Source organism: Emys orbicularis, chromosome 14, assembly GCF_028017835.1.
Source record: "Emys orbicularis isolate rEmyOrb1 chromosome 14, rEmyOrb1.hap1, whole genome shotgun sequence".
NCBI lineage: Eukaryota > Metazoa > Chordata > Testudines > Emydidae > Emys > Emys orbicularis.
Genome location: NC_088696.1, coordinates 13,065,482 through 13,091,832, shown reverse-complemented (window position 1 = coordinate 13,091,832; position 26,351 = coordinate 13,065,482). Strand labels below are relative to the sequence as shown.

General features: G+C 39.0%; 1 protein-coding gene across 1 annotated transcript in view; it reads left to right on the top strand.

Moving 5' to 3' along the window:
* Positions 1–26,351, top strand: part of WWOX (WW domain containing oxidoreductase) — a 684,395-nt gene that overhangs the window by 179,993 nt on the left and 478,051 nt on the right. The window contains exons 6-8 of the mRNA XM_065416514.1: positions 273–361; positions 17,164–17,349; positions 21,636–21,900. Of these exons, the coding sequence (XP_065272586.1) occupies positions 273–361; positions 17,164–17,349; positions 21,636–21,900 (540 nt within the window). The remainder of the gene's footprint in view (positions 1–272; positions 362–17,163; positions 17,350–21,635; positions 21,901–26,351) is intronic.

The window sequence follows — 26,351 nt, the reverse complement described above, 5'->3', positions numbered from 1 at the left end:
GTCTGCTGTCAGTTTATTGGGCTATATAAAGTTGTATACCACACAGTGTATGCGTTTAGCAGAACCGCAAACTTAGAATACTGCACTTGGCATTGAATGCTACACTCATCCATTCATTTTCATGATTTATATTCACTGTGGGCTTCTAATGTTAAACAAGGGAATTCAGACATGTTCCATAACACATTTACTGTAACATGATACCGTGAACTAAACTTGCTGTTATTTATCTTTTTTCTTTTCTTTTCTTTTTTAATTTTCTCTCGTTGCAGCATAAAGCCAAGGTAGAAGCTATGACCTTAGACCTCTCTTCTCTTCACAGTGTGCAGCACTTTGCTGAAGCATTCAAATCCAAGAATGTGTAAGTAGTCAGACAGAGGATTGTATATCATAACTTCTTGTTATTTTAATGTCTTTATAAGCTGAGCACAATTGGTAGAATTCATCACAGTTGGATTGACTTAGAAACTACAATAGGTGAATTCAGCTTTTTCACAGGAACTGAATGGTCTTTTTCCAATGTGCATATTTTTACATCAGTTAAAGAGTATTTATTTTTGCACAGAGTGAAAATTAATTACAGATCTCTGACAATTCAGTGTATAATTCCAACGTTAATGGGGCATTGATACCTCTGTGACTGTTGAATACGGCCAAATCTAAAATATATCTAAAACAGCTTAGGCAACTTTTGTCAGGTTTCCAGTGGTTTGGAAGACAGCCTGAGGTCAGGGATGAGCACTCTCTCAGCTCTCTCTCTGTTTCTTTTTTTAAAGCGTTTAAAAAAAAATAGTCCTACAGGCTAGGGGGCTTATTTTTCCAGACCTATCTGTGAAGTGGTTGGCTTTAAAAATTGAAATTAAGTAAGATGACAAGTTCTCTTAACAATTGGACAACTTATATTGAAATAATCAGGCAAGATTCCAAATGGTTTGATTTAGATTGAACAGATCAATTAATCACAAACTTTAAGGTATGATTTGGAATCATTAAGTACCAGCTGTTGAGGATAAATTCCACCCATTGTGCTTTAACCCACATTTTGGCCCACTCTAATTGTTATGACTATTCAAACCTAGTAGTGATTTTTGTCCCCTTCAAATATTTCTGTAACATAAACCTCCTATTATACTTCCCAAGAGACTACACACTTTTAGACAGCTTTGGAGGGAAAAATATTGTAGTGGCAAAAATATAGTGTAGAAAGAACGGGTTTTTTTTTTTTTTTTGCTTTTGAGATACTGCCAAAGCTAAAAGAACAGGAGTACTTGTGGCACCTTAGAGACTAACAAATTTATTAGAGCATAAGCTTTCGTGGGCTACAACCCACTTCTTCGGATGCATATAGAGTGAAACATATGCATCCGAAGAAGTGGGTTGTAGCCCACGAAAGCTTATGCTCTAATAAATTTGTTAGTCTCTAAGGTGCCACAAGTACTCCTGTTCTTTTTGCGGATACAGACTAACACGGCTGCTACTCTGAAACCTGCCAAAGCTAAATCTCACATGGATAGACAGGTGACATTTGAGTACTTACAGGTCTTTCAGATTCAGAGAACTGTCAAAACTGAATTTCAGTACCAGTTACTTTACTGCCAAAAATCCTGTGTAACTATTCTTATCATATCACATCTTCCTACATTAAAACTTTCTTGTGTGTAAAACATAATGACGAACGGTAGAAACATTGCCATATTTTAGTACTGACCACTCTCATACTGTTAGAAGAGAGAAGCATTCTGATTTTACTGCTTCTTGGTTCTTAACATGTTATATGCTTTACCAAAGAAAAAAGTATAGAAGGCCAGTTAAGGATCATAACTTTTTTTCCTTTGCAATTCTTAACTTGATTTGAATGCTGCAGTTCCATGTCATTGTCACCCAGTCTGAACCATTGAGTATACATATATCTTTAAACCAGAAAGGGGAAGCATGCTCAATTCAAATTTTCCTGGAGGACTTAAAATCTGCAAAAGTCTCACCCATTGCCATCTAAAGCACGAGACAATGTAGCATCAATTTCTGAATGCAAATCATGTCCATTTTGTTTTTGTGCAGTATATTAGAGGTAGCAGCTCATCTCCTTTGGCGTTATTTTGTCTTTCTGTTATGAAAAGATTTCTTATTTTTTTACTCCTTTTTCATTGCAGTTTGGAAAGTGTCCCTAGTAATGTCTTAGTGGTAGTATACTATTGGTCAATGTTTTTAGCCACAGCTTTGCATTACATCCTGAACCCTTGCTCGCTCTGTGTGTGTGTGTGTGTGTGTGTGTGTGTGTGTGTGTGTGTGTGTGAGAGAGAGAGATCTCAAGTATTACAGAAAAGCTTAAAGTTTGTGTCTGTCATAAGACTTGTGGGGGTTTCACCAAAATGAGTTTTGAACAATATTTTTGTTTAAATTGTGATGGTGGATGGAAGCCAGATGCCGCACACAGCTGGGAGCATTAGATCTTTTATCTGATACAGAGGAGCAGGTACCTCCTTACAATCATCTGCACTGGTAGGGGAATGGGCTAGAAGGCCTACTATATCTTTCTATTTCTGATTTCTGTGATTTAAACTGAATCTAGGTATGCTCAGAAAAGTGATTATGTAGCAGTAGTGTCTTGTTACTATGTTGCCTGCTGTGTGTGTCTTGCAAAACATATCTGTGCACTAATAACTGTTTTTATCTGTAGTTTATTATTATTACAGTAGTGTCCAGGGCCCAACTGGATCAGTCCCCTTGTACTTGGTGCTGTACAAACAAAGAGAATTCAGGATCTTACAATCGTATGGATAGATTGTGGTGCATTCTTCACACTTTCTCAGGAGAGTAAGAGGCATCCAGAGCACAGCGAGCAGCTTCTCTAGTGCTCCTGTACCCCCTCCCCCTACGTGTAGGTGGGAAGGGGTGGAGCCTTGGCTGCTAGCAGTGTGCCAGCCAGAATAGCTGTGCTTGTGCGTCAGGAGATATATGCTGTGCCAAATCGACAGCTTTTTACAATCACCAAATGCCTGTTTCTCGAACCCCTGGCACCGTACCAATAAAATAGCAGCACAAGAGAAACACGAAAGTGTCTTCTGCTTCCTAAATCAACGACAAATTTATCAGCTGAGTTCTGATTCCTGGGTCTAAGTGGTGGTGATATGTGGAGCAAAAAGAGCACAGATTTTCAGATATCAAGTAGTGCCGCAGTGCTAGTAATTAAGGAGAAAGGGTAAACAAACCTAATTTGATATGTAAGCAATTCTGGGATACAAATGGCAATCCCAAGATGCAATTTTTACAATCCCTTTTCTGATAATAACCCTGTGAGTGGAAAAACAATCTTTCTCTCATCTCCCTTGCCTGTCGTCACCAGGCTACGGAGCAATAAGGAACTATTTGATCCTTTAAAAATGTAATTTTTATTGCAATGCATTTTGCTAAAGAAGCCACTGGTGTTATGCTCTGTTTAACCTCTTAGACTTCTGGAGCTGAAGACGGGTCTCTCAAGCTCTCTCAATAATCTCCTCCGTCCATTATTGCCTCAGTGGGAAGCACCTGGGCTCATCAGCTAACATCTTCAGGGGCTGCTCCCCTGTTGACTGGAACTGAATAAAACAGAATGTGGGCTTGGATGCTCAAGCCCTCTGACCTCCCAGGTGCTGATTCTGACTCTAGGGAATGACATCAGATAAAAGGCTGGAGGGAAGGATATCAGGAGATGCAGTGAGTATGCTCAAGGTCCCCCCATTATTCTAGATGAGGTGCAGGTTTTTCCTTGTCTAACAGTAAACCAGGGAAGAACCTTAAAGGGGTCACGTGATCCAAAGCCCTTTCCCTGGGTAGGAGATCTAAAACTGATCCATTCCAGTATAAAGGCTTTTCTGAACTAGAAATACCCAAAGCATCAAAGCATGAAGCATCCTTGCAGGGGGTTTCAGAAGGCAATCAGACAATTTCTAGTTAGCAAATCCTGGTCATTGATCAAGCATCTTTTTAAAAAAAAAAAAAAAAAAAAGAGGGAGGGAGGAAGATATTTGTCTCCTTTAGAATATGAGAGTGAGTATTTCTGATAGCAACTTGAAGAATGAAAACAATTTCATTGTCACAGGGTGACTGGTGCCTTTAAGGGGGAGCCAGGTTCAGGGCACCTGTGACTCGTCAGCTGACTTCCAACTGGGCTTTAGAAAAAGCACGTGGACCGCATAAAGGAGAGCTACCTGAGAGCAGACTGGAAGAGTCAGGGAGAGGCAGATACCCCTCAGCTGATGGGGTAAATCCTTGGTGGGGTGTATGGGGTTAATGCAATCCTTCCTCCTGCTGAGGGTAGAGGGACCACCAGGTGCCAGTAGTGGGAGAGAAGGGGAACCGTCTGCCACTGTCACTCCAAATGGGGAATTTACCCATGGAGAAGAGGAAGGGTCCTGGTTGCAGTATGCCTAGGGTCCCAGATTGCCTTACTTTGGCCTGGTCACATGGGTGATGGACAAGCGTCCATAGGTAGAGAGGACTGTAAGAATTAAAAAAATGCTTAGAAAAATGACTCCACCTGAACATGGGTTGTGGCTAAATATTCCACAGAAGCAAATTCTTCACAAAAAACCAGCTCAGGAACATTATACTGTTGTTGGTTCATTTCAGAGTCCAGTCTCAGTCACACCTTGGTCGCATCTCTGAATTTTAGCATGGATTGTGGCATGTGCTTTTGTAATCCTGATTTGCTGACCCACCCATCCTCTCCACCACCGTGGCTGCACTTTAACCTTTCCCATTGAAATGATTCTCTAAATAAAAGTGTTAGCAGTTGGATGAGGGCAGAAGAACGGGGGGAGGGATAGCTCAGTGGTTTGAGCATTGGCCTGCTAAACCCAGGGTTGTGAGTTCAATCTTTGAGGGGGCCACTTAGGGATCTGGGGCAAAATCAGTACTTGGTCCTGCTAGTGAAGGCAGGGGGCTGGACTCGATGACCTTTCAGGGTCCCTTCCAGTTCTAGGAGATAGGATATCTCCATTAATTAATTAATTAATCAAAAACGTATTTCAATCCCAGCTGTAGTGGACCTTACTACTGAAGTTGTATAAGACACACCCCTTTTATCCATATCCAGCCTTCTCCCTTTCAATAGTTATAAACCCAGATGATTTATTGGATGCCTCTGTTGTGGAAACTTCAAAGAATTTGCCTCTTTATGATTGTCCTAAAAACCATTGAGCTAAAAACCATTGATTTGGCATCAGCTGCTTTTTTGTCCAGTTGAAAGGGCCAGACCATCCAGTTTTCTGTATCAGGAGGTGATTAGGCTTTAGAATGCAAAATAGTGACCAAGTCTTCTCTTAAATGCTTTATCCAGCACACACGATATGAGGGATTGGGGTCTGCATTATCACCCTTTATAAACACACTTGCTGCCCTGATGTACAGGCATGCATCATAGCATTTGCATCTAGTTCATTTGTAACTGTGTTTGATGGTTCTGGGCCCATGATATTTGATGCTTGCCAAAGAGTGTGGTTTGCAGATGTGATACATTTGGAAAACTCCATTTCTTAGTAACTAACTTTGTTTAATCACCATGTACTTCACTAAAACCATTTTACTGTTATTGACAGAGAGATCTAATACTCCAGTTCTAAAATCTGCAAAATATCTACCTTGTCTTCATTGTTGCCTAGTACCTGCGTGCCCATTATATAAGACCATTGCACAACTGGATGCAGTTAGAGGTCTCTCTCTGCTCACGAGTGGACAATTGCAGTATTGCAGTTGAAATTTGAGGTGCATCTCCTACCATGCCTTCTGGCTCAAACTAAAGCCATCTTGATCCAGACAGTGGAAAAATCAAACCAATTTTAGTTAACATTAGGAAGAAAATAATAAAATTATGTTGCTGAAAGATCTGATTAATTTTGGGAAATAACATTTTTTAGAAGGTATTTCAATTTTATATACATTCATCACCATTTTAAAAAGGCAGCACTTGCCAGCCATTACCATTTAGTAGTATCGAAGCTGAAAGTAACACTTTACACTTACACAGCACTTTTCATGCATAGATTCTCCCTGCAGTTATTTTCCTATTTTTAAAATAAGATATGTCTGTGGTAAGATTTGGCAGTTGCTGACTGTTTAATCGTTCCTATTGTAGCAGGACAGCAATTAAAAATTATGTTTCTGCACTTGTAAAGTTTAGTCTCCTTTTTCCTCATCCACACCCAAGTAGAGAGGACCAGACTTTCGGTTGCTCTCCTTACCTGCACCCTAGCACTCTGTTTTTTCAAGTTGCAAGCAGAAGGATGCTGAGATCTTGTGGGTGCAGTTAAGATTTCAGAGTATGCTGAAAATTTGCTACAGAATATTTACTGCTCTTTGAATTTTCCTATACTGAAAAATTGTTAGATTGTGTTCACTCATTTTAATCACAAAGGAATCATAGGCACAATTTAATGGATTTATACATAATATATATAAAATTAAAGCTCTTTAGTAAACTGTTACATAGTTAACGCCTGACATCTAATCCACCCCAAAAACTATGTGGATATGATTTAAATGAATAATCAGCATTCACATTATGCCAGTATGCTTAAAAGTTCCATAGAAGATTTTTGTGCCAGATACAATTGTTGTCACTGCATATTGTACTTCAGAATTTGAATATATTTTCTTTATAAATCTGTAAAAATCTGTTAATCCCTTTGGCACATATAGAAATACTTTCCATGAATTAGAACTAGTAACAGTTGAACTATTCAATTTGTCTTTTGAGCTTAGAATACTTTTGATTCTGTCAGTGCCACTCAGACAGAAAGCAATGTTCCAGCCAACATTGTAGATTTAAGAGACATCTAAAAAGGATCCAGGTTGACTTAAATATGCAAACAAATGCATAGCTGAGAAGTTACTATTGCACACAGCAGATATCTTACATTTAAATAAGATCAAAGGCTGACTACATTTGAAACGTACATAGTAAAATTAGGGTGAAACTTTTACATGTGGTGGTATTGAGCTTTACTAAAACCTGGGGATTTGCTGACTGCGTAAATGTTTTCTCTTTTCTAAGCTCTGCTACACTGTTCCTCTGTCTTGGTTGAAAGTGTCAAGCTATGTGGATCCAGCAGCTAATAATCAGTATTTTTGAAATTAAAAACTTAAGCTTGACCCCACCTCAGTGGAAGCAGAGATCACTTGCTCACCAGATCACTTCAATTTCATTTCGTGTATCAGATATAGATATGAGTCTTGTGAACATCTGAGACTGTAGGAGCTGTTTTTACCATTCAAGGTACCCAAGTACTGACTTTGGGCATTTTGGCTCAGTTTGCATCTAACTTCTTGGCTTTGAAAATAAAGAGAATGAAAGAGACCACTTTCTTTTGAACTTGTTTGTGCTTCCTCTTTAGTACAGCCAAGATCAATGCTGCTTTTGGTGCCAGAAGGATATCTGAAACTATCTTTGGTGACATCTCTGGCCAAAGCTTCAGCATAAGGGGTAATACTGACAGACTTCAAAGTAAGTGCCCCCACCTTCACCTAGTGCAAGAGTTTTTTAGGTGGTGGTAATGCTTAGAGGGTCAGAGAGTAGAGCAAAGCATCAGAGGCCCTCCGAGGAAGTCCTGCATGCAGCTTTACTACAGAACTGGGCCCTAATTTATTGTATAAATTTGAACTAAAAAAAATCCATCAATCTGTGATATTGTTAGTGATCTATGTTTATGAAATACAAGTGTACAGATTAAATAATAAAATTCCTGTTAAATTCTCTAATGAAAGGTGAAACACAAATGCTTAGTAGAAACCCCACCCCATAAAGAAACAGCAAGCAATAATAACCCCTCAGTTCTCCTTGATCGTTAAGTCAAAAGCCTGGGTAAATAGATGGGTCTTCCAGCATGCTTAAAAGCTCAAGCTTTGTTGGAGAAGTGAGGAGGGAAAGTTCCATAGTTGACTCCAGATCCCACATGTCTACATCTGTGGGCTGTTGAGCATTTTGCATGACAGCACCTCTTGGGGAGGAACACAGCTATAGACTATTTAGCTATAGCCCCAAGTAGAGCATGCTTCACTAATCCAGTTGGAGGTGATAAAGGTCATGGATAACTGATGAGGTCAGCTGGCAAAAGAAAAGGTCACAATCTCCTATTCTGGCAGGTTGGGTGGGGAAGAGAGAGAGAGAGAGAACCTTTAAACTGAGCAAATTTTAATTTGGGAATCACAGAGATAATAAATATGGCACCTAACAATGGCATGATAAGAGAATCATTTTCTGAGTAGAAATACACTTTAGAGGCAGAAACTATGTTCCTGAATAAAGAATCCAATCTATTTCCACAAGATTTAACGAACCACGAGGGCCAAATTGGGTATATAAGCATGTAAAATAAATATTTATGATTTAATAAGCATGATTAAAAATCTTTTACTGCAAATGAAGTAGTAAGCATTTTGCAGTTTTATAGTTTAATGGGTAATGAGAGAATAAAAACAGTATGTGTGTATTTAATTGATATTTTAATTTTAACAAAACATGAATATCACAAAGGACAGCAGTAACTATTTAGTATATAGTTTAAATATATTTAGTCTTTTTTGTGAAAAGCATCAGACAAGAGACAGTCAAAACACACTGAGGCAGAATCATTGGGCAGAAAAGTATGGTTGCTTTACTGGTGATGTGAGAAGGGCCACTCATTTGCCAAATGTCTTAATCCTAGAATCCAAAAGCTTGCGTTTTACTCTGGCAAGGTTGTATTTCTTCATTAGCTGTTCCCAAGGTGCAGGAAATCCCAGAGGATGTCAAAGTACATCCATTTTTATCATAATATGAAATTTTTCAGATCTGAATGGCAGCATGCAGCGGCTGGGGTTTTTCTGAACTCTGTTACCGTTGCACATATCTCTAGGCAAAACAGAGAAAGGAGTTGTCATTGGCAAGTAAAATGTATGAAATGTTTTATTGTTCAAATGATCAACCATGGTCTTGAAAACATTTTCTAAGGACTTTGCTATTCCCATGATAGGTGTCAAAAATAAAAAAATTACAAAAAAAGGCAGATTACGTTTTTTATAATATACTTTTTCTGCTTTTAAGGGGTGCTTTGTGCGTATGGGTAAAAATCGTACCTCTTGAAATATATGCTGAAACAACAAATCATTCCACAATTATTGTAGAAATTAATACTCATTGTGCACTTCCAGCAGGTTTATGCTTAATAAGTGCTGCCTGTAAATGTTTATAAAAAAATGAATTACAATCAGGGTTTGGGGGGGGAAAAAGCACTTGTACACTTGAAAGTGGAAAACTGTCCCAGGTGAGTGCCTATAACAACAGAGCAAAGTTTACCAGACTCTGGACACTTTCCTTGCTGCTACCTGTAGCATTCTGGGCAGCAGAGAGAAAAGCTTCTCCTCCTCCATGCCTGAGGTTGCAGGGATGAAAGACAATAAGGTAGCTTTCCAGTGGTGGAGAGAATCACAACTGCAGTAGGATTTAGTGGCAGGAAAAAGAGAGGGCAAAGCTCCTTTTTCTTCCCAACAATCAGAAAGGAGGGAAAACTGCAAAGTTATATAGGTGCTGAGCTCAGACCAATGTGAAAGTTGGGAGGGCTCACATTAGCGTCCAAGGAGAGTGGAAAGTCTAGTCTTCCTACCCCAACTCCCATGCTCACGTTTTCAACAGCTAGGAGAGTGAGAAATACTAAAAGTGGTGGGGAGAGACATACTGGCTTGCAGAGGCTTCCATGCAGAATAGTAACATGCATTTTGGATTTCATAGCTGTGCCAGGACACAGGAACTGGACCTAAGATAATGTTTTTTCAGTTTGGGTTGAAATGCTGCCCTATGGGGGCATATCAGGACGGAGTGGAGAGCTGACATTTGTTCTAGTTTGTCCCAATATCCTAAGTGTGGCACTTTCTGTGAGAGAGAGTTGTAACTGACGCCAGGTTATAACCCTGTGAAACAAAGTCCAGTGTGGTGGATAATGATGCCTGAATATGGGAAATGTCCCTCACATGACTCCAGTAGAAGAAGGAAGCCAGACATACTGGTATGCTTGGATGATAAAATCCTTTCTAGTGAAATGGCGCAAACTGATGAAATGTGAGGCATACCTCAAAGTCTGGAACATCAGTTTATCTGCCTCAGTGCTCTCAAATACAGCGACTCTTGATCTGAATTTAATAATATGCCCTACTACTAGTGGTTGGTGAACAGAGGTGGAATCCTGGGTGCTGCTTTGGGTTTCTGCAGGAGTCTGGGGAATCAGGGTCTCTGGAGCCAATATGGAGTGACTAAGATGCTCTAAATCAGTTCTTCCATAACTTGTTTGAGAAGTTCAGGAGGGAGTGGTAGAGGAGGGAAGGTGCATGTCTAGGGACTGAATTGGTCAAAGGAGAAGATATCCACAGTAGTAAGTCAAAACAAAACAAAAAAACTTGACTCACCTTGACCTTTATTTTTTTAAGTTCATTCTGTAAACATTTCAAATGACAAAGTGTGTGTGGTGGGGGCAGGGGAATTCCTAAGCCCCAGGATTTCTAATATCACATAGCATGTGTACAGTGTGTAAAACAGCTGAATTTATGAGTCATGGCATGTTGACAAATTAAACTATCCGAATTCTCTTATTTCAAATCTAACTCCATGTTGTAGTTTAAGGTGAAATCCCATGTTTAGATTATTTTTGTAGGAGTTCTGAGGGTGGGATAGGTGTGAGAAAGGCCAACTGCAGGGTAACATTGCACATGTTGTATGAATTATTTCCTGATTTTTTAAAGGCAGAACCTGCCTTCCTTGTTCAGATGTTGACCTTTTAGTTTTATATGTAGAGGAACAAGCCCGCCATAAAGAGGAGAACTAGGCCTGTCTGCCGGTCTATTGACATCTATCTAACATCTACGCTCTTATATCACCATAGTATCTGAGAACTTTCCCAGATTTAAAAAAATAACCAGCAATATCAGTATTTTCCCCTTCCTTCATAGGAGGAAGGAGTAAGTTACTCGATGAGATTTGCTAGCTTTTTATGTATGTCCATTGTTATGCGAGGGGACGTACTGGCAGGAAAAAACAAGACAAAAGGGTGAGTTTTACATTTAGTTGTGAATGCAGTCAGATATTGGTCACTCTTATTTCTTTTTTTTAGAAAGTTCTGGATTTACAGAAGTGCTGAATAATGTGGGGGAGAGGACTGAGCTGTACGGGCTTGTTCAGATGAGGTTTCTGGAGGCAGATGGACAGTTGCCCATAATGGCCTTGGAGTTTGAGCTGAGGGAAGGAGCTAAACTAGTTCAGTCCATTTCCATTTACCCATGCAGCCTCTTGGAGGTGGGGAAGGTGTCTTTGCTGATCAACAGTGTCAAACGCTTCAAAAAGGTACAGCAGGATGAGAGTGGATGTATTTCTCCTGTCTGTGGATAAGAGGAGATCATCCATCTGGGCAACAGGTGCTGTCTGTGTATCTTGCCTTGCAGTGAAGCCTGTCTGACAGGCATCTGGAATACAGGAATCTGACAGATGGCATTGGAGGCTATTTTTTTGCTGTCTTCTCAATCAGCTTCCTTAGAAAAGGGAAGTCAGACATTAAGCAGTAGTTTATAAAAACACCATCATCAAGCGATGGTTTCTTTAGTACTGGTTAGATTATTCCATGTTTTAAGATGGTTAGTAGATACCCTCATAAATTCATTGAGACTCTGTTTGTTAGTGGGAGCTCTAGGTGTTCTCTACTATCCCACCATGTAAGAAAGACTAATATCAGAGTCACAACTGGTGGCTCAGATTGCCCTCATTATTACCATGACTTCTGTTTGTGTAAATTAGCTGAATTTCAAAAAGATGAGCATGGTTCTAGGCTTAGGTTGGTTCTAGGCTAAGCTTATTGTTCCTTGTGGTCCATGATGTCTTTGATATGGGGGCACTTTCTGTGAAATAAGATGTTTTTTCACAGCAAGAGGTGCCCAGTTTCTCTGGTTTATTGGAACAAGTCTGGGTTTAAAGTTATGTGACAGAAAAGTTCTGTGGGTTGTGACTTTGCTTCTTCTATAGCAGAGGAGAAGTCACAGCTCTCTGCATTCATTTGTGGCTGTGACATAGGTCTACAGTTGCTTATGGGACTTAGGGGATATGGCAAAGCCTTTTCTGTTGAATTTCTGTACAATTCCAAACAGTATGAACTTTTCAAATCACTTGAGAAGTGCCCCAGATGGTGTGACATTCTGCTTCATGGGAAGATTTGAGAAGTATTCCCTTTGCATAATGTTCTAGTTAACTGTTTCATTGTGTTTTAAATGGGAGAAGACCAAAGCCAAAAACTGCATTGACATTTTGGTGTGTTTGTTTAACCTCCTAATGCATGGGCTACATTTGTTGGAAAATATTATTCTTCCATTTGCAAATCTCCAGTAATTAATTCCCTTGAAAATAGCTACTGCTGCACAGGGCCAGTTCACAAGACTGTTGACAGATCATAGTTTTGCATCATATGCTAACAAATTGATTGTTAAATTCCATAACGACTTGGTTTATAGAGATGACTTAATTTCCATATCTCATTCCTTTATTTGTATAAAATTCTGTATATTTTTAAACTGCGCAGTTTCTATTCGGATTACTTTATTTCTTCTAATAGTAGATTCAGCATAGCACATATGATCTGAATAACTTGTCCAAGAAAAGAGTTAGTGACTTGTCATGGATATGTGCAGTGCACAAGGCTGGAGATATTTTCAAGATATTAATAGAAAAAATACCCTTGCTAATTCAGAACACTTTTTACAGTTATCAAATTCTAATTACACATCAACATAGAGAGAGGGTTTTTTTTTTTTACAATCACTGTACCGCTTGCAGTTAAAACATTACATTCTTGGGTCTGCTATGCTGGGGATGGTAAGAAATGGTGACATTGTACTGTGGTAGAGCAGCTTATATGCTGGTCCCAATACATACTTAAATTGTAATGGTAGAATGCATTAGCTCAGTTGGTGCAGTGTAAGTCACTAGCTGAAGACATTTTAAGGAGACATAAGGGTAAATTTTCAAAACACTGTACGAGGTTTTAGCTGTCTGGTGCTTACAGAAATGTCAAATAGGAGTCATACAGTTAAAGAGAGCTGCCTCATAATGTCAACACTAGGCATAAACATAACAGAAAATCCTGCCTTGGTGCTGACTTTTTTTGTTGCTATTTACCTGTACCTTTGATGAAGAATAGTAGCAGGCTACTTTAAATGCAGAAGATTATTTTATAGGGGTCATAACGAAGGCTAATGCAGACCGCCCCAGTTTCTCAATAAACTGGTGAAATCAAGGTCATAGTCCTGCTATCCACTAAAACTATTTCAGTCATAAAGCAAGGCTTTAGTATCAGATGTGTGGCGTGAATTGTCATGTAGCCTGAACATTCAGATACTGCACAATGAGATGTTCAGTGATAAAAAGCACTGCACCTTGGAAACTAGAATCTGCCCTTGGTGGCTGAAATTCATGATCGTACAAGGGCTGTTACATGGCTAATGTGAAATAAGTAGGTGATCTTTGTTCAGTTCTTATTGGGTAGGTGTCCACATCACAAAAAAACTACCATCACACTTGACACTTATTGGCCCCTTGTTAGCAGCCTCACTAGAGAGACCAGGGACTTAATGGACGTGGATCCTGAACTATCCTCTCAGTCCAAAAGGTGGTCCTTCCAGAACTGAAATGAGGCTCTGTAGCCATCTCTGCTGATGCTGCCGTCTGGGTAAAGAGGACTTCATTTTCCAGGACTGTAAGTCTTGCATCATTTACAAACACTAAAATTAACTAAAAATAAAAATTTTTGCTACTAACCGTTTAGCTAGGGGATTTGATTAAAGTGTTTCTATTTTTATTATTTGTATATTTTTGTACAGATAAAACTAATTCTTGTGATAGAATACTGTAGAGATTCATAATTTTAGGGACTCTCTTGAATCTTAATTACTTTTAGTTTTAAAAAAAACTTTTAGTAAAAGATGTTATTTCAAAAATAAAAACCTCATTAAAAAGAGGCAGGAGTAATTCTCTCTTTTTATAAAACTCAATTAAATGCCTTTACAATTAAAAATTCACAGTATTTTATAGTTTTATATTCTGGAATCCTGTTTTTAATTAATTGAGCTGACAGGTTTAGGTACAGGGTACATATTTTGCCTCTGGTAGTTATTGTATAATTAGCATTAATGAAGGATATTAAAATGTGGTTAGGTAGAATATAGTCCAGGTTCATATGTGGGCTCATTCTGTCTTATTGTGTTCTCTTACATCAGATTGTGTCGTTTTATGCGGTCTTCATTTGCCTTATAAATTTAAAGGCCAACTGAAAGTAACAATGAGGGATATTCTTTTTATTGTCATTGGTGTATTGAGAATTCACAATGCAGTGTCTTGTCATAAAGTCATTGCCAAGTACCAACTACAAAATTTATATTAATATACCTCACAAACTAGCTTTTTATTTTTGAGGGAAAAAGATGTCTTGTATCTAGGACACTAATTCATAAATTAAATCATCAGATAAATATGAAAAAGTGAGATAATGCATATTCACAGTGTAAGCAGAAACTAAATTAAGCACTGTCCCTTGATTTTTATATGCTGAAGATCTGCAAAAATTAATGAAAGTTGGTTAATGGTGTATCTGTGATAAATGTACACTAGGCTAACCCCTGCCCCTTGTCCCCAGCAGGTGCATACTAGAAAGGCAGTGTATATATGGAGATGTTTAACAGGCATTAAATAGAAGTTTGGGGTGCCTGTCAGGGGAGAGACATGGGTGTGGCCAGTGAATCCATGGTGACATAGCTGGAAGGGACAGTAGCCTTTATAAGGGAAGCGCAATAAGCATGGATATAACTACAGCCTATGAGTTGGAGTAGTGGTGCTCCTGAGCAGTTTTGTGGGTGCTCTACACCCTGGGGAGGGGGCCCCTTCATCCTGACACTGATGGACCTCCACTGTGTCATGTCAGCCAACTTGCAGTTAGTGGCAAATGACAGGATTTGATTCACTGTCTATTCGTAATTCCAAATGGTTAAAAGTGCCTTATGTAAATCAAACTTACAATTATGAAAGAACTGCATGAAGATCAATAATTTTTAATATTTAAGTGCTCAGTGTTTCCTGTTTAGTTTTTATTTGTACATTTCAATGGATTTTTTGCACATCTCTTTTGTGACCTGCTTTCCTGTCTTTCACTTAGTCAGGATGTGTGCGCACATCTGAGGGCAGCATTTGACCTGTAATATAGATCTACATATTTCAAGATGAGGCCAATAGGAGACACACACTGGTGCCATACCATGGTTTCCACTGTTTACATACTGCAGCACAGTTCTAAATCAGTATTATACTCCTGTCTAAAAAGACATGTATATATCTTATCTGCAAATGCATTCTTACAGAAGCTTCACATAAACTTTCTGAGGTGATACTGAGTCATCTAATACTTCATGAGATGCATTCTCTGAAGGTTTGTGACTTTGTATTCCTTTTGGCAAGCACAACATGCACCCTCATTTTTTTGTGCAAAATAAACTGAGGGCAGAAATGAATACTGGCATTTCATATGAGTGTTGTGCAGTTGCAATTCAGGTATGGGGCAAATTGTGCCTACAAAAGGAAGGTTGCCCTTTTGAAAATATGGTCTTATGTTTCTGTGTAGGTACTCTGGGTTGGTCATCCTTTGTCCCTTCCATCCATTCCTACTGTGTGGAGTGGGATTGCACAGGTGAAACACAGGCAGACTTTGACCCAGGATGCTTGAACAGAAACATAGAGCCACATTTTCAAAAATGCAGCTTCCCTTTCGCATACTTTGAATATCCAGAATTTATTTTGCAAGTGTAAAATGTGGGAGCAAAAGAAAGCAGAAGCCCTGCCCATTAGAAAATTTACTTCATAAAGCTTCTACGTGTTTCAATATTTTCCTCTAAAGATTTCTGTGATGCTTCTGCAAGAATGAACCTAAAGATAAAAATATGGGACTGTTGACTACTGATCAGACATCATTACATTACTATTTCAGAACTGTGACATAGTGAACTGTTTCTGGGTTTCTAGTTTAAATTTATTTTTAACTAAAGATTTTTATCTGTCTGTCTGTCTGTCTAATCTCATTGATGATAACATTCTCAGTATTGTCATATTAAACTGATGTCTGTCACCCCTTTTTTAATTTACCCCAAAGTCTTTTAGATAATTAGGCTGTTATTGAAGGTGGGATTTTCAACAGTGCTTAAAAGGTGCTTAGTGCCTAATTACCTTAGGCTTCTTTGGAAATCCAAGTCTTAATTTTTGACATTTCTCATAGGATTGTCTATGTAGAACCCCAATACTGGGACGCATGTGCCCTGCTACTGCAGACTTGGAACCATCTAGAAAAGTGGTGATCATTGGCTTGTGCACTTGTCCTCTCATGGTACATAAGGAAGCATGGCCCACAGCCATCCCATCAGCAGGCAGTGGGTACTTGAAACAGAAGACAAACGATCCATTCTTCTGTTTCCCTATACTTGCACTTTGTTCTATTTTAAATTATACATTTTTGGGTTGGTTAGCTGTTTGTAAACAATAGAGCTTTTTAGTGTGACTTTGCCTATTTGGGAGTTAAATACGTGATATGGCTGACAGATAAAAAGTTGGGTTTTAAAAGGTGTCAGGTCTGCAGTTCTTAAATGTCCATAATGTCTGTGCATGAAGGTGACTTGCATGGAGACTGCTCAGTTTGTGTAATCTTTACTCCTTGGGCACATTAAGACCAAGAATATGGGGTAAAATTCCTGTGGTTAGAGGAATTATGTTTTGCAGATGCAGCCTGTCAAATTTGAGCCTGTTCCCTGCTTTGGAGGTTTAATGACATCTGGAGTAGAATATCTGGAGGATCTGTCTAATATATCTATGCATGTCAGCCATCCATCCAGTGTCCACTATTTTTCTGACCATTCCAAACCCTTTGTGTTGGTGGTGGACCTGGAGATGCAAAGTATTTGAGCTCCAGTTGTTCAGTTACCTTTGTTTTGTTTGTTTGTTTTTCCAGTGGAAGTTCTGAAATGATAAGAAGGTGGCATAAATCACAATCACAATACATTTAATTACATCTAATTCTTTGTACTTTTTTATTTACTTGATTTGATTTAATTTTTTAATGTCAGCGTATCTTGTTGATTATTCAGGCCACTCCACATGCTGATCTGCAATGCTGCTGTTTTTGCTGCTCCATGGTCCTTGACAGAAGATGACCTAGAGGCCACCTTCCAGGTGAATCACCTGGGGCATTTTTACCTTGTCCAACTTCTTGAAGACATTCTACGCCGCTCATCTCCAGCAAGAGTTGTGATGGTTTCATCAGAATCACACAGGTTGGTTAAAATCACAATATGTTCTTGATTTAGCTCTGACTGTCCCTTTCTGCAGTCCTTGGGATGAAACCACCACACTGGAAATACCAAACTTTAAAATAAAAATACCAATCCTACAGTGCTTACTCTTGCTTGAGCAATCATTTTTGAAGTCAGTAGGATTTACTCATATACAGGATCTGTCCCTGAGATTCTATGTGCATACAAGTTTCATAATACTGCATAGGTCGGTCTTGGTCACTCTTTGTATGAATGCAGATTTTTCACTGCACTTCAGGCCACTCATTGATTTTGCTAGGAGATGGAATAATAATTGATTAAATCTGAATGGCATGACCTTTATTGATTTGTCATTCAACAACTTCAACATCTTATCAAGAAGAATGTGCAGTTATTCTAGCAGGAGAAACAATGCAATTAAAGACTGCTAGATGAAATCCAATTGTTTTATAATGAGAAATTAGGGAATTCAATGCAGACATTAGCTGTATAATTGTAGGAAGGGAAGTTTGTTAGTTAGTCTATATTAGAAATCTCGCTGTGCCTCTTTTGGTTAAATTTTCAATTAAGATATCAGACGGCACTTCTCTCCGATTACCTTTAGGAGTACAATTTGGCAAAAAGCACAATATGAAATTTCAAACATGTTTGCAATGATTTTAGAATGTTTTTAATAACTGAAGAGAAGGAAGTTTTTAAAAAGACAAAACAATTACTACCTGAAGTAGATTATGGCCCAGATTTTAAAGGTAGTTAGGCATTGCTGCACTTAACATTGCAACAGAAAACTGATTTAGACGCCTAAATCCCTCTTTCAAAAGTGATTTAGGCAATAAGGAGTCTAAATCCCATCTACTGTCAATGATATTTTAGTGCAGCAATGCCTAAATACCTTTAAAAATCTGGGCCTCAGGGCCCAATTCTGAATTCTTTCTGCATCCAAAGCACATGCTGGCTTCAGATTTAGTTCAGAATGTGCAGGGATTGCAGGATTATTAGGCCCATCATGGCCTGCTTTAAAACATTATTGTTGATTTCTATTTCACTTTTTTGCATGGTGTGCAAGAGATTTAGCAAAGCAAGAGGAAAAATGTGCAACTACTTTTATTTATTTATTTCTGCACTGTTTTAAGAGACCCAGAATGAAGCTTATTTTTTTAATCATGTTTCCATAGAATGTAACCCTGGAGACCCGGTAGAGAGAGACCAGCCAAGGGTCAGACTGAAATCTTTATCACTTCCAAACAGAGGGGCTTATGGTATAAATGACACACTGAAGATAGATTTACTTTTACCATTTTAAATTTATGACGGCTGAAATGAAAGGAAGCAATAGAAAATGCCAGTAATAATCCTCCCTGGTGTTAAAAGACATGAAACATCTAGTAATTAGGTGGTAACAAAATCTGGACATCCTTATCTTTGCAAATCACACCAGGTTTGTGAAAGCAAGTTGCAGAGTCCTGTTAGGAGTGAGGGAGGCTACTGTGGGGCAGGCAAGATAGCTCTAGAAATAAATCTGCCAACTCCAATCACTTGCCAGATGTGGAGGGCACAATGGGATATGTATAAATGAGCTGTTATTTAATGGCAGATTATGTTGAATTGTCAGCTGCTTGTTTCCCTTTGTAAGCTTGTATCTCAAATAGTATTTTAAATGACATCTTTGGTTTTTTTCCCCCTTAAGTGCTGTGTGGAACTAGAGCTCATATCTTTACACAGATTTATCTTTGTTTTGAAAAATAAGATTATTTTAAAGTGCTCATTGCTAACTGAATGAGATGAGCCAAGTTTTATGGAAACCTAACAAAAAATAAGTCACTGTGCATGTCAGAATATAATTACTAATCCAACCTATTGCTTTTCTGTTTTAGGGGTTCATTTCTTGTGTCTTAGATCATATTTAAACATTTAAAATAATTGTTAAATGGCTGTTTTTTCTAGCTGTTCGGTGACAATAAGCTGATGCAGAGACCTAGTTTAGAGAGCAGGTCTTAATACTAGTAGTGCTTTCCAACTTACTTGAGAACTCTGAGCCTTAAACCGTATTGTAAAACAGAAGTGTTGGTATCTAATTACTTCCATAAACCTTGGCTGAATCTTTTTGTTGGAATCAAGACTCCCTGTTAGGGGGAAAATAAAGTCCTATGTTTGCAGAAATTATTATGCTAGACTGCTCTGAGGCAAAACATTTATTTGCCTCTCTGGTCCTTTGCTCAATTTTATTTACTTATTTGGATTCAGTGCAAATGAATTGAGTTAAAAGTCATTTTATAAGTAGTTTAAGTACATCATATGAAAATAAGAATAATAAGTAAATTGACTTTCCTCCTATCTTTATTTCTGTATAGTTAATTTGATTGTCCAACAAAGTGAATGGCGCTGCCGACGTAAGACTGACTCACAGGATTGGGCTGAAAATGTGTCACTACATTCCTATTGTGTTGATGATAGACACAAAACACTGTATTTGTATAGTATACTTAGCTGTTTTAGACAGCTACTAAGGCAGGGGTCAGCAACGTTTGGCACACGGCTCGCCAGGGTAAGCACCCTGGCGGGCCAGGCCAGTTTTATTTACCTGCTGACGCGGCAGGTTCGGCCGATCGCGGCCCCCACTGGCCGCGGTTCGCCGTCCCAGGCCAATGGGGGCGGCGGGAAGCGGCGCGGGCGAGCGATGTGCTGGCCGCGGCTTCTCGCCGCCCCCATTGGCCCGGGATGGCGAACCGCGGCCAGTGGGGGCCGCGATCGGCCGAACCTGCCGCGTCAGCAGGTAAATAAAACTGGCCCGGCCCGCCAGGGTGCTTGCCCGGCCCGCCAGGGTGCTTACCCTGGCGAGCCGTGTGCCAAACGTTGCCGACCCCTGTACTAAGGGCTTGATTAGCAAAGTCTGCCACCCTTATTCATGTTGAGTAATAATTTACTCCTGGATTAGTCCCGTTGATTTCAGAGTTGTGCCCTAAATAAATGTGAAAATTATGAAAGAGGCATTTTATTACCTGAGATCAAATGAGGGACTGATTCTGAAAGGGACAAGGCATTGTCAGCTCCTATTGACTTTGGAAGCTTGTAGGCTTTTTATCTATGTATTTTACTGTTTTTGCCCTAACATAAGTTTAAGAAACCCCAACAAACACAAACAAACCAGTCAATTGCTTAATTTGGAGTATATAATGCAAAATCAGGAAAGGCATTTTAAAATATTTTTTTATAATGTACACCACAATTCTGTTTGTCCCTCATTTCCCCAGCTGATTCTGAAAGCACTACATATTGAAGTGAGTTTGCTAAACCTCCCTCCTCCTTTCCCCCCTCCCCTTAAAGTAGCACTCTTGTGTGGAACATAGTTTTGCAACTATCAGTGATATTTATTTCTCAGCACTAATGCAAACTGGTAATTTAATAAACCAAAAATGTAAGGATGGATAGAGAACTATCTAGAAAATAACTTTTTTTCATGCAAGTGTCTTTAGTACATTCACTACTTTGTTATTATTAAAAAAGAAAGAAAGAAACAAACAGCTGGTGTTTAATGACTCTGTCAGACCCAATTAAAAAACATCAACTAGTTACTTTGATTTGTGTTCAGTCATGTCATGGGTATACTTAAAAACATTATAGTCTGCCAGAACTCATTTTGGCTTTGTTTACATTTATCTTTTAAACATATAAGACTATTGATGGCAAGTTACCAAGGCTATAACCACTTTATAATCATCAATTTTTAATCTAAAAAGAGTCTAAGAAGCAGCAAGAGTCATCTGTAGTTACTTGGACACTTAAACTAAAATATGCAGTACTTGAGCATTAGATTAAAATAATCTAGGAAAAAATGATTAAGAATGAATACTGTAGTACTCTGCTTTGAAAAGCAGAAATCTTTTATTCTAAATGATTTAAATGTATGTTAATCATGTGAGTCTTCAAAAACAAAACTAAAATGCTGATTTTGTTCCTGTTGCAAAAGAATGTAGTTCATATAGTATACAGAAACTATGGCTTTTAAATAACCTTTCTGTTAGCATGGATTTAACGGGTTATCTTTTGCTTCTGATGTGAATTTATTTAATACTTTTACTCCCATATAACATGAAGTTATTTTTGAGGACCACAAGCAATTTCTATTAGATTTTAAGAAACTGCTAAGCAAATTGTGTGTTGGTTGCAGTCCAAATTCTGCTGTCATTTGCAACAGCACAATCTTTGTGACTTCCAAGAAGTTATACGGTTTTAAATGAGAGCAGAATTTGGCCCAGAATGTCTAAAGCACGTGTACTGTTTTTTAGATTTTCAGAAATTAAAGATTCCTCAGGAAAGCTTGACTTCAGCCTGCTTTCTCCATCTAAGAAAGAGTTCTGGGCTATGGTGGCCTACAACCGTTCCAAACTTTGCAATATATTGTTCTCCAATGAGCTAAACCGCCACCTTTCTCCCCACGGGGTGACTTCTAATGCAGTGCATCCTGGAAATATGATCTACTCATCCATTCATCGCAACTGGTGGGTGTATACCCTGCTGTTTACCTTGGCTCGGCCTTTCACCAAATCCATGGTAAGTGAATGCCTTGCAGCATTTTACACATCTTCAGTTTTTAAATCATGGGAGTGGAGTTATAAAAATCCAGATGTACATATTTGCTTTAACCTTTTGCCTCTTATACATGCAAGCACGGTTTTAATGGTGATCACGCTGTCAAATCTGTGAGCTGTAGTAAAGGGTCCTAAAACCATTTCAGATGAACTTTCTATGTATTACTTTAGATTGACAATGTTGGAATGCCTGATTTCCGTTGCCCTGTTAATGGGTAGCTGCACATATTAGGGGTGGAATGCTGTGGGGTTAGTGATGTGCTTCAACACACATTTAAAGAATTTAAAAAGTTGTTTTGAATTTTCAATTAAGTGCATGCTCAGGTACATTTGGTATGTAAATAGATGAATATGGAGGTGCTGTGATTAGAGAACCTTGCTAATGACATCATTGATGGCTGAGGGAAAGCACTTTCAGTGTAAACCCTTCTTTTTCAGAGGCTTATAGCTTCCTGGTGAATATCATCTTCCTTATCCTTATTCTTAATCCAAAGGCAGTGGTTTCCTTGGTGTTTTTTTTTTTTTTTTTTTAAACCAGGAGTGTGTGAGGAGGTGTGGGGGAGTGTGTGTGTGTGCTAGTGGTTGTTTGGTACGTTGACTTATATATCCTGGCTTGTATACAAATTACACTATTATGTTTATAAAAAGATTATAACAGTGATTTAGCCTAAACTAGCCTATAGCATAATCCTGTTCACTTATACTAAATATAACCCTAACCCATAACACCTTGCACTTGCTGAAGTAAGCATTGGCACAAGCAGATAGGAAACCTGTCAAAATCAAGATATATTCATTCTATGTCTTAGTACAAGCTAACGGATCAGTACCTGGAATTCTAGTATCCAAAACAAAGATAAGGAAGAAACAGAACAACTAGTTAGGGAACTGGAATATACCAATGGGTTGGTTTTCAGTTCGTGTAAAGAAATGTGTAACTTGTAAAATCATATAGATAATACCAGCTGAAATGTGTAACTTGGGGAGCACACTTGCATAAGGTGAATGTAATGTCACTGCATGGGACTGCTCTTTGTAGACGTATATCATATAGCATCTTTTTCCTGTACCATATTAATAAACCTGTCAGACATTGGTTATTTGGTCTCTTCAGTGTATTTCATAATGAACGGAAGTGTGGTCAAGAAATTTACTATACAGTTTATCAACAGGTAGAAGCCATTTTTTAACTATCTGAGCCAGGGTCGGCTCCAGCTTTTTTGCCGCCCCAAGCGGCGAAGCAGGAAAAAAAAAAAAGATAAAGCCGCGATCGGCAGCACTTCGGCGGCAGCTCTACCGCGCCGCTTCATTCTTCCACGGCAATTCGGCGGCGGGTCCTTCGCTCTGAGAGGGACTGAGGGACCTGCCGCCGAAGACCCAGACATGCCACCCCTTTCCATTTGCCGCCCCAAGCACCTGCTTCCTTCGCTGGTGCCTGGAACCGGCCCTGATCTGAGCATGGAAAATACACTGACTGTTAAGACGTTTTCAGACACTTCTTTTTGTGTTAGGATAACCCCCAAACTTGCCTGAATTTAAAACATACCACTCAATGGATAGAAGCCCCTTGGATTCATCTGAAGAAATTTGTTGAGAGATAAAGTTGTAAGTACCCAATGCATGAGGTGTGTCCAGGGGTTTGCCATTTGAGGAGCTAGATAGTCAATATAGTAATCTCAGGTTCCTCCCGCCCCCAAAAGTCACCGATGTATCATTTTAGAGAACAGTTTCTGCAGCCTTTGTACATATTTTCAGACAAACTGTATTACAAATGGATTAATAATTACAATATTTCAGAAGCCCCCCATAGAATGATGAGTTAGCTAAGAGAACTTCATGGCTTGAAAGGATTATAAATAATGCATTAAAAATGGGTCTACCTACTGTTTGATTCCCTACAATGGGCCCTTTCCAATGCCCACTGAGGTCTATGGGAGTCTTGCCATTGACTCTAGTGAACATTGGATTGGGTCCATTACGCAAAGAAGGTTAACTAGGCCTTTCGTGCCTACCACTAACATTCTTCTTTATTAAGAGATTGCAGTGCCGTCAAATGGGCTTTGCTGAGAATTGCCTGCTTTTGAACCTTATTGACTATGTCGCATCACTTACTCACTGAGAGGGAATGATATTCCCAAAGGAAAAAAAATGGCTCCATCCTGTTTGAGACCAAGCATCTGGGATGTGGAAAGAAGGTATCTATACTCATACTGAGTCGAGCCTATCTTGGTAGTTGTTCAGCCCCATCTCGGGCGCTCTCACAATGGACACAGTGATGGATGCCAGTGGTTGTGAGGTTGCATAACTCATTGTCTCTCTGAGCCAGTGAAACAGAGAAAATCAATTATTTTAATTTGAAAAGAAGCAGGGAAGTAGAGGACAGGAGTCGGGTATCATCCCTGAGTAGCTCCATCAATAACATTGTCCCCAATAGCTTGTCAGATTAATGGCTGAGTCACATACTGAATCTGTGTAATTATGTACAAGAAAGGGTCCTGATTGCATGTTCACTTAGTCCAGTTTTACAGTGGTGTAGTTCCATTGTCTTAAATGGAATTCATCCTAATTTACATAGGTGCAAGTAAGTGGAGAATCAGGCCCAAAGTGTATAAAAGCATTTTCTCTATAAGTGGCCTGGAGGCCAAAATTCCAGAGGTATCTCCAACAGTAGGGCCAGGTTCTGAGTGATGCCCGAACCCAGCCTTCATGTGGGAGAACAGAGTTGAGCATACAGTTTGCCATGCTAACAGTTACACAGGCAATCTGAATAGTCTTACAGTTCTGTGTGTAGGTTGCAGAATTTGTATGTGCAAAACACACGTGTTCCAGTGGGGTTGGTGCATGGACACTATCAGCTGTTGAGGCAGGTGTTAGAATCCTTCAGCCACACATGCAGTAGTCAGTATATCAAAATTATGCATGTACACGTGAGCTTGTTGTACAAAATCGAGCCCCTGGAGCATCTGCTTAGATAGGGTAAATGTCCTCCTTATCCTCAAGCGTTACTACACTATGGTTGTTGTGTCAGGTAGCGGTATCAGTTTACAGTAAAAAAAAGATGCAGCTCCTGGGACCTATTATAAATATAACATAGTTTTATTTACTTTGGTGCATCTTCTTTGATGAGTGCTTTGTATTTGTGTTTTGTTTGTGTGGCTCAGATAAACTTATCCTTTTCTATTTTAAATTTTAAAATGCTAATTAGGTCATTTTGGTGGTTATTTTATCATTGTATTACCTCTTTTGATGATAGGCTCATATGATGGTATCTGTGTTTATGGCTGGTTTGTAAAAGAGAGTGAGAGATCAGCATTGACTAGACAACCATCCCTAAACCAAGCCGTATTGCTTCAGTCAGTTCTTTGTGTGTGTTTCTTTTACTCAATTGAGGCAGTACAGGTGCTATTGTGATGGTCCTGGATGAGGGCAAATCTCATTATTACAGCTCATAGTGTCAAATCCTGCCCTAAACCTCATGGGTGCTAACACTGCCAAGGTTGGGATCAGAACCTGGGGACCCACAGAAAATGTGCATCCCTTTCATAGTGTGCAGCCCAGCTATGCTGTATTCCTAGCTCAGCCAGGGACAGGGATTTTTTGTTGTAGAAATGAAATGTTGCCCCTAGGTGCTCTACTCCTTACCCACAATGAGAGTTTGTATTAGGACCTCACAGCTTACTCCTCCTGTCACTAAGCTGGAGTAGGCTTTTTGGAGCAGCTCCATTTTCACTCTATGATTTGGATACAGGAGTCTTCTCCCCATTCCTATCGCAGATGTCCCCAGAGCCTAGACTGGTGTTTTGGGCTGGGTACTGGATTTGTCTGAGTTTGAGGCTGCAGTTACTATGGGCACAGACCATATGTTCATAGTTTGTTGCATATGTGTAACACCTAAAGTGGTTAGCACAGTGAGGTCCTGATCCTGACAGGGGCCATTTGGTGCTATTACAATAGAAATAGTTAAAAATAATCAAGCTTTTCATTTTATCTCAGAAAACAAGGTTTAGTAGAGAAGCACTGAGAATGGTGGGTAACATATGGTAGGACTCAAAGGCCCAACTTTTTGGAAAGCTAGTCTTTAAATTTTCACTTCTAGTGTATCCACAATAATTTGCTAAACTGGTTACTGCTAATTACTGAGAGCTTTTCATTTTCATTTTTGTCACATTTATTTTTTGTGATAATGTCTTAATGGCATTTTTAAATTGTCTATTTAAATTACACTTCTTATAAAATATACCAGCTTACCAGCTGGTCAAATGTTTCATTTTGATTCCAAATAGAGGGCAAAGGTCTATCTTGTGTATTTTAAAAAATGCCTTTTTTTAGTGGTTAAGTTCATAAAGGTGGTGTTGCTCCAATCTGAATGTGAGAGTGTATGTTTCCTTCAGAGATGAATGTTGCCGCATACTG